Raw genomic sequence first — 10,285 nt, forward strand, 5'->3', positions numbered from 1 at the left:
ACGACGGCACGGCGAAGGGTGTGGCCGGCTGCGTGGAGGAGCTCAACCGCGCGAAGGTCGGCGACCAGCCCATCCACGCACTCGACTGGAACCGCGCGAGGGAGGGCCTGCTCGCCTGCGCCTCCTTCGATCAGAGCGTGCGCGTCGTGCTGGTCACGAAGCTGGCGCTCGTGCAGTAGCCGCCGCACGGCAGGGACAAGCGGGCGTGCTGGCGGTGTGCGTGTGTGTCTGTGCGGGAGAGGGCGCGTACTTATTTGACGAAATGGATGGGAAACGCATGAAGAAAAAAAGAAGAAGCACGGATCGAAAAGAAAAGAGGAAACTGCAGCATCTGCAGGGGTAGAGTCACATTGAACAACACCAGTTAAAGAATGAGTGTTACTCCATCATTCGCAGCATCTACATACTCTTGTGTCTTTTTGCTTTCTTTCGTTCTTTCATCGTCATCTCTCTCTCTCTCTCACACACTGTGTTTGTGTGTGCGTTTCTCGCTGCTGCCACGCAACGGCGTTGCGCCTGGCTGTGAAAGCCACTACTACACGTAGCCCCCCCACGCACACACACCAAAAAAAGAGCCCCCACACGTGCCCACACTTCCACTGATATACATCCCATACAAAAAGATGGCAAACGTTAACCTGCGCACCAAAACGCTGCGGGACGGCACCACGGCGGAAGATCTGTTCAGCGGTGACGGCCTCACTTACAACGACATCATCATCCTTCCAGGCTTTATCGACTTCGGCGCGTCGGACGTGAGCGTGTCGGGGCATTTCACGAAGAAGATCCGTCTGCACATCCCCATCGTCTCCTCTCCGATGGACACCGTGACGGAGAACGATATGGCCCGCACAATGGCGCTAATGGGCGGCATCGGCGTTATCCACAACAACTGCACGGTGCAGTGGCAGGCGCAGATGGTGCGTAGCGTCAAGATATTCCGCAACGGCTTCATCATGAAGCCGAAGTCCGTGGGTCCTGACACGCCCATCTCCGCCATCCACGAGATCAACGCTGAGAAGGGGATCAGCGGCATCCTAGTGACAGAAAATGGTCAATACAACGGCAAGTTGCTAGGCATTATCTGCTCCAAGGACATCGACTTCGTGAAGGACGTTTCTACGCCGGTCTCGCAGTGCATGACGAAGCGCGAGAACATGACGGTGGAGCGCTTCCCCATCAAGTTGGAAGAGGCCATGGGCGTGTTGAACCGGAGCCGCCACGGCTACCTTCCCGTGTTGAATGATGCGGATGAGGTTATGTGCCTCTGCTCGCGCCGTGATGCGGTGCGGGCACGCGTGTACCCGAACAGCAGCCTCGACCGCAAGGGCCACCTGCTGTGCGCCGCGGCGACGTCGACACGCGAAGAGGACAAGGCTCGCGTGACGGCCCTCGCCGCAGCCGGCGTCGACGTCCTCGTGCTGGACAGCTCACAGGGTAACACCATCTATCAAGTTTCCTTCATCAAGTGGGTGAAGAAGACGTTCCCGCACGTGGAGGTGGTTGCCGGCAATGTCGTGACGCAGGACCAGGCGAAGAACCTCATCGACGCCGGCGCCGACGCGCTGCGCATCGGTATGGGGAGCGGCAGCATCTGCATCACGCAGGAGGTGCTCGCCTGCGGCCGCCCGCAGGCTACGGCGGTCTACAAGGTCGCCCGCTACGCTGCCTCGCGTGGGGTGCCCTGCGTCGCCGACGGCGGCATGCGCAGCGTCGGGGACATCTGCAAGGGCCTGGCCATTGGCGCGAACACCGTGATGCTCGGCTCCATGCTCGCCGGTACGTCGGAGACGCCCGGCAGCTACTTCTTCAAGGACGGCCTGCGTCTAAAGGCGTACCGTGGCATGGGCAGCCTCGAGGCCATGACGCAGGGCAAGGAATCGGGCAAGCGGTACCTCTCCGAGAATGAGGCGGTGCAGGTGGCACAGGGCGTTTCCGGCACGGTGCTGGACAAGGGCTCCATCACGCGGCTGCTTGCGTACATCCACAAGGGGCTGCAGCAGTCGGCGCAGGACATCGGCGAGATCAGCTTCGACGCGGTGCGGGAGAAGATGTACGAGGGCCAGGTGCTCTTCAACCGCCGCACAGCCACCGCCCAGTCGGAAGGCAGCGTCCACTCGCTGCACTCCTACGAGAAGAACCTCTTCACGTCAAAGTTGTAGGACAGGAGACGAGGGTGCATCTTTCTAACTGAAATTAATTACACGCATAAGCAAAGCCAGAACAAAACCAAGAAGCAAAAACAAAAAAATGCCAACAACAACATTGGTAACAACAAACACGAAGAAAAAAAGAAAAAAAAAGGAAAACAAGCTCGGCATGGGCATCATTTTGTCCCGGCTTTTCCGCCGCTCGCCCCCAGACCCACGGGGTCATAAACCCAAGAAAGTACATGCCGAGTAAACGTGGACTTATGAAATCATAAAAGGAAAGGACTCACGGAAGGAGAAATCAAAGAAAAAATATCCGCATCGTTGAGGTGGCCCTGGCAGAAATAGGAACAACCAGCCAAGAGGAAGCAAACAATCGAGATAATGACAACAACAGCAGCGGCCAAAAACAAAAAAAAAAGAGAGAAGTGCGCAACGTTCGGTGGGGGAGAGTGAGAGAATTGAGAATGCATGTGATCTCTAGCTCTTTACCCCATTTGCCCGCTTCTCTTCCTCTTTCCTTTCTTTGTATGCCTTTACCCACCTGCCCGCGCATTCTCCACATCTCTCCGCCCACCCGACACCGCTGTGCGACATGATGCCACGCATCTGCCTTATTCTACTTCGAATCACAGTATCGAAACCTCACGTAAATGCCGCTGCGCCGAAGAAATGGCCCAGCCAACAACGAGGCTGCCGAGCCTCTCATCCGCTGCGCAGATGCGGAGCTGGCCCAATGGAGTGATACAGCTGCAACATCGACAGAAGAAGAATCGTCTTTTGACCCATGGAGGCGCCGGATAGTGACCATTCTGGGTAAAGTGCTGGACGTGCTTCCCGCTGCGCTGACGGTCTTCTTGCGGCCCGACCTGCAGGAGCGGGAGCTACGGGCGCTCGCCGCACTGCAGGAGCGCTACGTCTGCCCGTGGGACGCCGCGAATGAAATACACGTTCAACTTCTCACAACGCTCTGGAGAAGCCACTGGCGATGCATGAGAAAGGATGTACCGCCGCTCACTGCTGACATGTCGTCTGAGCGTTGGAAGGAGCTAGGCTTTCAGGACAAACACCCAGCGACAGACTTCCGAGGTGCCGGGCTACTTTCACTTCGACAGCTTATCTATGTGGTAGAGACGTACCCACGCGAGTGGATCACCGCCATCCAGACCCCAAACTACTTTGCTGCTGCGACGGGCATCAATGTGACGATGCGTCTACTCGTGCTGCTGCAGATTGGCACCGGCTTGAGCTGCCTTGAGGGGAAGATGGCGCGGGGTTACACGCTTAGCTTGGCAAGAGTGAATCTGTCCCGTATGATTTACCACAACAACACTGAGGTAGCTTTGCAGCGGCTTAACGAGGTGTACTGTGCATGTATGCGGAGGGTCTGGATGAGCTGGGAGACGTCATCAAAGAATATCATGCTGTTCAATGCCTTGCTTGACGCATGCTTCGTAGAAATGGAGGAGATAATCAATGTATCATCCTCGTTGGAGGAGTTTTGCGCATTGATGTGAGTCTGCTTTCATTGTGCAAAATGTGTGCGGTTAAAGGCGTAGTGGATATTGATTACCCTCCTTTATTGCTGCCAAAACATCACCACCAACACCACTTCTTCTTCGCCTCTTTTGAGTGATTCCGCTTCGGGTGGGGGTGGGGCGTGATGGCACTGTCGGCGGTTGACATTGCCGAGGCGGCGGCCCAGCAGGTTTCGCTGCTCTCCTTTGACACCCCCGGGCGTGAGGGCGGCAGCTGCTGCCTGTTTGCACCCACCGCCACGCGATGCGGCGTGATGGCAGGTGGCTGCATCACCTCGGTGGCGTGCCGGCACGATACGGTGATGGTGACGCTTGTCCCTACACTGCTCCGGCTGCTGCCGCTGCGGCTTCCTCCGCACGACGGCTTTGCGTGGATACCTGCCGACTCACCGCTCGCAGAGGCGGTGGCGCTGCTCTACGGGCTTCCGCCGGTGCGGCTGCAGGCGGTGTCATCAGATTTTCCTGTGTTCCGCTCGGGCGGCGCACCCGAAACGGTGCAAAGGCGGCTACGGCAGCAGATGGCGCACCGCCACTTGGAGCGCCTCCGTGTGCACGTGCCGCCGCACTTGTCGGCGTGCGTCCCTTTCGATTACAGCCGCGTTGCTGCGTGGCTTGTTGTGTCATTCCCCGGCGCCGATGCGGTGCCTGACTCGTGCCTCTTCATCCTCCCCGACATGCTAGTTGTGCGGGCGGCTGTGCCACATGTGGGGCGCAGCTTTATTTCGCCACACGACCGTGATACAGTTGCGGCGCCTGGTTTGCGCGAAGTGTGTCAGCGGCTCCAGGGACTGCGGCTGCCGTGCGGTCCCGTGTGTCTGCTCGACGCTGCAGAGGCGCCAGACACCCCTCCACTTTTACTCAAAACCGCGGCACAGATGATGTAGGTTGTGCTGACCCACTCCTACTGCTGCACACAAACACAGACAGAGAGCAACACAGTGTTAAAGTCCCTATTGACAGTGCGCCCCCCTTTTGTTATTTTTGCTTGGTCTTGACATGGTAAGCGTGCGCCTTTCACACCGTCACCACCAGTGTTTCGTTTTGTTTTGTGCTTCGTCTGCTTCTACTCCCCCGCGTTATCCTTCCCTTCCATCGATTGGGCAACGAAAAAAAAAAACAGGGCATATACGTATAACTACAAATAGCCACATACACACAAATAAATACCGAGACAGACAGACAGACATAGTTACATACATATATATTGAAAATGGACCCTTTATCGCGCGAAGAGGCGGCTCCCAGGTCCACTTCGTTCTATCGTGGGTTCTACGATGCACAACAGCGGCGGCCAATCAAGAATGTTGAGCCTACACTCGGCCAGGCGGTCGGCGGTGCCATTTTCACGGCACTTCCGTTCGCTGCCATCTACTTTTTATTAATGCGGCGACGGGCTCGAATAGCAGCGGCGACAGCCGCACCCGGCGCAAAGCCGACCGGTTTCATGTCCAACGTGATGGAGATGATGCAGAAACAGATGAACCCCTTGGGGGACAAGAATTTTCGTGTCGAGGTGAAGGACACAAGGTTCAAGGACGTGATAGGCGTCCCCGAGGCATTGGAGGGGGTGCAGCAGTACGTCAACTTCCTCAAGACACCCGAGCTCTTTACGCGGCTCGGCGGCAGGCTGCCGAAAGGCTGCATCCTCACTGGCCAGCCGGGGACAGGCAAAACACTACTTGCTAAAGCAGTCGCGGGGGAGGCAGACGTGCCGTTCTTTACGTGCAGCGGAGCAGACTTCATTGAGGTCTACGCCGGCTCAGGCCCGAAGCGTGTGCGGGAGCTGTTCGCAGCCGCCAAGAAGGAGGCCCCATCTGTCATATTTGTTGACGAAATCGACGCTGTTGGTTCGCGCAGCAATGGGCAGGGTGCGCTGGGTTTGAGCTCAGAAGAGAACCGTACCGTCAACCAGCTTCTGGCAGAGCTCGACGGCCTGCAGGCGAATGAGGCAGTCGTCGTGTTTGCCGCAACCAACTTCATTGAAAATCTCGACAAGGCTCTCCTCCGCGAGGGCCGCTTTGACCGCAAGGTGGAAGTGCCGATGCCGGATCTACAGGCGCGCGAAGACCTCTTCGCGTTTTACCTCAAGCGCGTCGTCACGTCTGATCCAGAGGTGAAGGCGCGGCGCATGGCGAGCCTCACACCCGGCGTCTCGCCGGCCACCATATCGGCGATAGTAAACGAGGCAGCCCTCGCAGCGGCGGTGGAGGGTGACGATGAGGTAACGGAGCGAAGACTGCTTCCAGCCATTGACGACGTTCTTGTTGGTAAAAAGCATCGCAGCCGCATGTCGGAAGCGGTGGCACACCGCGTGGCACTCCACGAGAGTGGACATGCTCTCATCGCGTGGCTTCTACCACAGCAGTCAGACGTCATCAAAGTGTCGATCACCCCGCGCGGCCCCGCAGCGGGGTTTACACAGCAGCTCGGCAAAGAGGTGTTCGACATGCCCACCGATGTCTCACTCTTCACGGATCTCTGTGTCATGCTTGCTGGCCGCCTCGCAGAGGCCACGAGATATGCGGAGCTCACGACTGGTGCACAAGATGATTACCAGCGCGCCACTGAAACGTCGATACGTGAGTTTTTGTCGTTTGGCATGTCGCACCGTGTTGGTCTGCTTGCATTTGAGCCGCAGCGGCTGGGTGAAGGACGGATGTATCAGAGGCACTCAGAGCAAATACAGGCAGTTGCCGAGACGGAGGCAGCGCGGCTGGTGGACACTGCCCATCACTTCACACAGGCACTGATCCTGAAACACAAGGAGACGTTGTATCGACTTGCCGATACACTCTTCACCAAGAAGGAGTTGTTAAGGGAGGATTTGGAGGCATTGCTGGGTCCACGGAGCGCCGCAACCTTGTCAGCAGAGGCGGAGAAGGCACTTGCAGCCTTTGTGCAGAAGTCTGAGGAGTATAGGGTAAAGCAGCGAGACGCTGTCTGTTGAGACGACGTTATGTTTTCTGTTACTGTGACTGTTACTGGTATTGTTGTTGTTAGTTGTTGGATTTACACGCGTGTGCTCTGTCAACGGCTTCTGCGGTTTCGCACTCTTTTCCTCTATTTGCTGTGAGGAGTCTTCGCGTTGGACGCCGCAGTTTGCTGCATCCATTTCTCATTTGTTTTTTCTCCCAAAAAAATTTTTTTGTTTGTTTCCCCCCTTCTTTCTCTCTCTCTCTCTCTCTTTTTTTTTTTTTCTTTCCATTCTTTGCTCCTCTTTCGGCCGCGACATGTGTCCGGGTGAGGCGCGATGGACGAGGGAGGCACGCACAACACAGAGGAGCCGTGTGGGGTGGTGCTTCGTGACGTGGAGTGTGGTGGGCGTGTGCTGCTGCGCCGCGGGGACCACAGCCGCGTGTACCGCGTGCACTGCGCGGCAAGGGGCATCTGGCTTGGGCTGAAGGAGGAGGAGTGCATCAAGCCGCTCGCCATTGTTCGTGCAGTGGCGGCGATACGGCGGTTGCGCTCAGAATATCTTTTGCGCCACTACGACGTCCGTGTGGAGGGTGACCGCACCGTTGTGACACTGACAGAGTTGATGGACTGCAGCCTCAGCGACATGCGCCGCCGCCACAGCAGGCTGACGGAGCCGCAGACGAAGGCCGTCGCATTTCTCGTGTTACACGCACTCGAGGATCTGCATTCCAGGCTCAGCATGGTTCACGCAGACGTGAGCCCCTCCAATATTTTGCTGAAGACGACGGGGGAGCTAAAATTGGGTGACTTCGCCAGCGCGGTACGTGTGGACGAGGCGGTCGAATACTTCGCTGGCACCGTTTTCTACACCCCCGTTGAGGTACTGAGGGACCGGCAGCTGGCCTCCAGACCGGCTAGCGATATTTGGGCGCTTGGGGTGACACTTTACGAGTGCGCGAGCGGCGATCATCCGTTCGTTGTGCCATGCAACAATGACTTCTGGTTTTTTTTGTTGGCGATGGAGGAAGCAAAGAAATCTGGGAAACATCCGCAAAACGTGCCACACACCAGCGACGAATTTTATGACTTTTTCACCTCCGTGCTTCGGTGGGACCCCGCGCTGCGNCCAACCGCGAGGTCGCTGCTACACCACACTTGGTTCTCGCAGTTCAGCGTTGTTGCTGCGCACAATGAGTTACGTCTGATGGCTGACTGACGATTTTGTGTGACTGTGTCCTACTTTTGTAAAGTATGTCTAGGGAATTGGGGTGGGTGGGGACTGTTCCGCTGATCTTGCTCTCCAGATCTTTTGCGCCTTTCTTCTTTTATGAGGTTCACATTAGCCAAACCGATGAGGAATCGGGCAATCATCAATGCGGGGGGCCAGCGCTTCGAGGCATGTTTAGCCACACTGCAGCGCTATCCCAACACGCCGTTTGCCAAGATGTTCCAGCTCCCTTCAAGAGGCCGCAGGGGTCGAGAGTTCTTTTTGGATGTCACCCCTCAAGTATTCGAGTGTGTACTGAGCTTTCTGAGGACGCAGCAGCTGAACCTCCCCACGGATAACGCCCAGGTGCGGGCGGAAATTGTTCACTCCCTAAACATATGGGGTCTACTCGAGCATGCGTTCCCACCATCCAAGGAAGAGGCGAGGGAGTCTCTTATCAACGCGCCGTCAGTTGTGCTTCCAGACATATGTGTCGTGCAAATTTGTGATCACATGCAGCACGATCAAGGCGTTAAGCGACATGCTCTTACCATTACATTTGGTGCTGACGGCTTTCAGTTGCGCCGACTCACACAACGCATCCGCCATGATCTGGAGGGACTGATTTCTTCAACGTATTGGCAGTGCTATCAAACAAATGAACGAGCCGCTTTCTTTGTCACAACAAAGGTGGCCAATGGGACAGCCGATCTTCTTTCAACGTCGGTGACCCAGCAACTCATTGAGCACACGGAGTCTATGGGGTACTCTCTGGCCAGCTCCTATGTGACATTGAGCCCTGACGTGGTACACACAAGTGTGCGTATGTTGGTTCACAACTTCACGTTCCGCCGCGCACGGCAAGCCGCATTGGAGGTGGATGACGAAGTGGCACTGACTGATAGTGACACCGACAACAGCAACAACGATGAGACCATCGAAACGTATGCAAACATTGCTGCGCCACATGTGGGCCCATGCAGACAGCCTCTGGGAGGAGAACACTCGCTGCCACCCAGAAACGCAAGGGCAGCCGACATTTGGGGTCGGGACTGACGAATCACCCAAGAGTGTTTTTTTTTGCATACAATGGGGCCCTACCGCGTCCCTCTGGCTGGCACCGCTCTGCGGCGGAGTACTTGCTGGTTCTTACCCGTTCCTGTTTGTCGGTATTGCTTGTTTCAAAGGTCACCCAGCGGTAAAGCAACAAAGTAAAAGTGAAATATGCGTGCGTAGCGACCCTTAGCAGGTTTCCCGGAGTCCTCAATACGGAGGGCCCTGCGTCTTGCCCTTCTTGACGCGGTGCACATTTCTGTTGCAGTATTTGCTCCACCATATGAGCTGCGGTTCCACGTGGTGCGGCCGCCCACCAACTGAATGAATGTCCCAAATGGGCTGTTCTGTGACCCGATCACCCCCAAAGAAACCCCACCATGCAGTAATACCCATTCACCTCTATATGGGGGCAACAACAACTGGTACTACTTGACGCCGATGGACCACGTAAAGTGGGAGGACCTGGGCGTTAATTTGAGCAACGACGAGTGCTACAATCTCTGAGAAGCGTACTGCGGATCGATGTCACACAATGAGGATGTCACGCCCGTGAAGATGTGTACATGCACCGTAGATGTGGACGTTCAGCGCTATTGCGTCGTGGTACTACCCAAGGAGGACGCTGGTAGTGGTAGTGGTGGTGGCGGTGGTGGTGGTGGTGATGGTTCCCGCACACTCAACGCGTTTGTGAAGCTTAATCCCAATCCAGTTCTTGCGAAGAAAGGCATGCCTGGGCTTCTCGGTCTTGGCAAGATTTATGATCCGACAAACTTGTGGACAAGCCCCGTCAACAGTTTAGGGTGGGTCTCGGCGTTCGTGGCAAGCATCAACAGCTCCTACAGAAGCGTACCAGATGAACGCGTTGTGCTGTTTACCACTGCGGATCTAAACTGGTAGGCGGATTTCCGCTTCCCCCACTTCTTTTGGGCGGACACGCACGACTAACGCTGAATGCTGTAGCGCCCCGATTTCTTTAAGCTCGGCGGTGAAGACATCATAAAATAGTCGATGATGATCAGCTAGCGGGCTGTGTGGGGTTTTAATGACAGTTACTCCCAGGTCAAGGCTGTGTACAAAGATGTCCCGAAGCGTACGGAGCCGTGCGTCGACTACGACCGCTGGCACACATGGAAGCAGAACTACGACTTGATTCTGAAGTACAACATTTTGTAGGGCAGCCGGATAGGAACATGATTGCCATGGGGTGACCGGGCGCAATGGGCATGTCGTGCGATGTCAAGTGCAACTAGAAGACTAACAGACTGGACATCGATGGCTGAATTATACTTTCTGGTGCCAGTGAAAAGTCTCAGCTACCTTGGGTAAGCTGTAGGTTCCCTGCATTTCCTTTTAACACGATTTTTCGTTCTACAAAACAGATACAATTGACCGTGGATATATTAATGACGTGGGGGGGG

At 56.0% G+C, this 10,285-nt stretch overlaps 8 protein-coding genes across 8 annotated transcripts; all 8 read left to right on the forward strand.

The window, feature by feature from the left end:
• On the forward strand, positions 1–343 carry DQ04_06301000 (hypothetical protein; the record flags this gene model as incomplete). Its single annotated transcript, XM_009314631.1, has 1 exon — positions 1–343. A coding segment is annotated over one exon (343 nt), but the record flags the coding sequence as incomplete, so codon positions are not given.
• Positions 344–623: 280 nt separating this feature from the next.
• On the forward strand, positions 624–2,162 carry DQ04_06301010 (inosine-5-monophosphate dehydrogenase; the record flags this gene model as incomplete). Its single annotated transcript, XM_009314632.1, has 1 exon — positions 624–2,162. One exon carries the CDS (start codon positions 624–626, stop codon positions 2,160–2,162), a length of 1,539 nt encoding a protein of 512 aa, XP_009312907.1.
• A 641-nt stretch (positions 2,163–2,803) lies between these two features.
• On the forward strand, positions 2,804–3,667 carry DQ04_06301020 (ELMO domain-containing protein 2; the record flags this gene model as incomplete). The annotated part of the gene is made up of 1 exon (XM_009314633.1): positions 2,804–3,667. One exon carries the CDS (start codon positions 2,804–2,806, stop codon positions 3,665–3,667), a length of 864 nt encoding a protein of 287 aa, XP_009312908.1.
• Positions 3,668–3,813: 146 nt separating this feature from the next.
• DQ04_06301030 (hypothetical protein) lies at positions 3,814–4,572 on the forward strand (the record flags this gene model as incomplete). Its single annotated transcript, XM_009314634.1, has 1 exon — positions 3,814–4,572. One exon carries the CDS (start codon positions 3,814–3,816, stop codon positions 4,570–4,572), a length of 759 nt encoding a protein of 252 aa, XP_009312909.1.
• Positions 4,573–4,898: 326 nt separating this feature from the next.
• DQ04_06301040 (ATP-dependent zinc metallopeptidase) lies at positions 4,899–6,635 on the forward strand (the record flags this gene model as incomplete). The annotated part of the gene is made up of 1 exon (XM_009314635.1): positions 4,899–6,635. One exon carries the CDS (start codon positions 4,899–4,901, stop codon positions 6,633–6,635), a length of 1,737 nt encoding a protein of 578 aa, XP_009312910.1.
• A 303-nt stretch (positions 6,636–6,938) lies between these two features.
• On the forward strand, positions 6,939–7,820 carry DQ04_06301050 (protein kinase; the record flags this gene model as incomplete). Its single annotated transcript, XM_009314636.1, has 1 exon — positions 6,939–7,820. The coding sequence occupies one exon, from the start codon at positions 6,939–6,941 to the stop codon at positions 7,818–7,820; it is 882 nt and encodes a 293-aa protein (XP_009312911.1).
• Positions 7,821–7,955: 135 nt separating this feature from the next.
• DQ04_06301060 (putative potassium voltage-gated channel) lies at positions 7,956–8,867 on the forward strand (the record flags this gene model as incomplete). The annotated part of the gene is made up of 1 exon (XM_009314637.1): positions 7,956–8,867. One exon carries the CDS (start codon positions 7,956–7,958, stop codon positions 8,865–8,867), a length of 912 nt encoding a protein of 303 aa, XP_009312912.1.
• A 522-nt stretch (positions 8,868–9,389) lies between these two features.
• DQ04_06301070 (beta-fructofuranosidase-like protein) lies at positions 9,390–9,764 on the forward strand (the record flags this gene model as incomplete). Its single annotated transcript, XM_009314638.1, has 1 exon — positions 9,390–9,764. The coding sequence occupies one exon, from the start codon at positions 9,390–9,392 to the stop codon at positions 9,762–9,764; it is 375 nt and encodes a 124-aa protein (XP_009312913.1).
• Positions 9,765–10,285: the final 521 nt, after the last annotated feature.

Source organism: Trypanosoma grayi (assembly GCF_000691245.1).
Source record: "Trypanosoma grayi strain ANR4 Tgr_630_V1, whole genome shotgun sequence".
In the NCBI taxonomy this organism is placed as follows: Eukaryota; Euglenozoa; class Kinetoplastea; order Trypanosomatida; family Trypanosomatidae; genus Trypanosoma; species Trypanosoma grayi.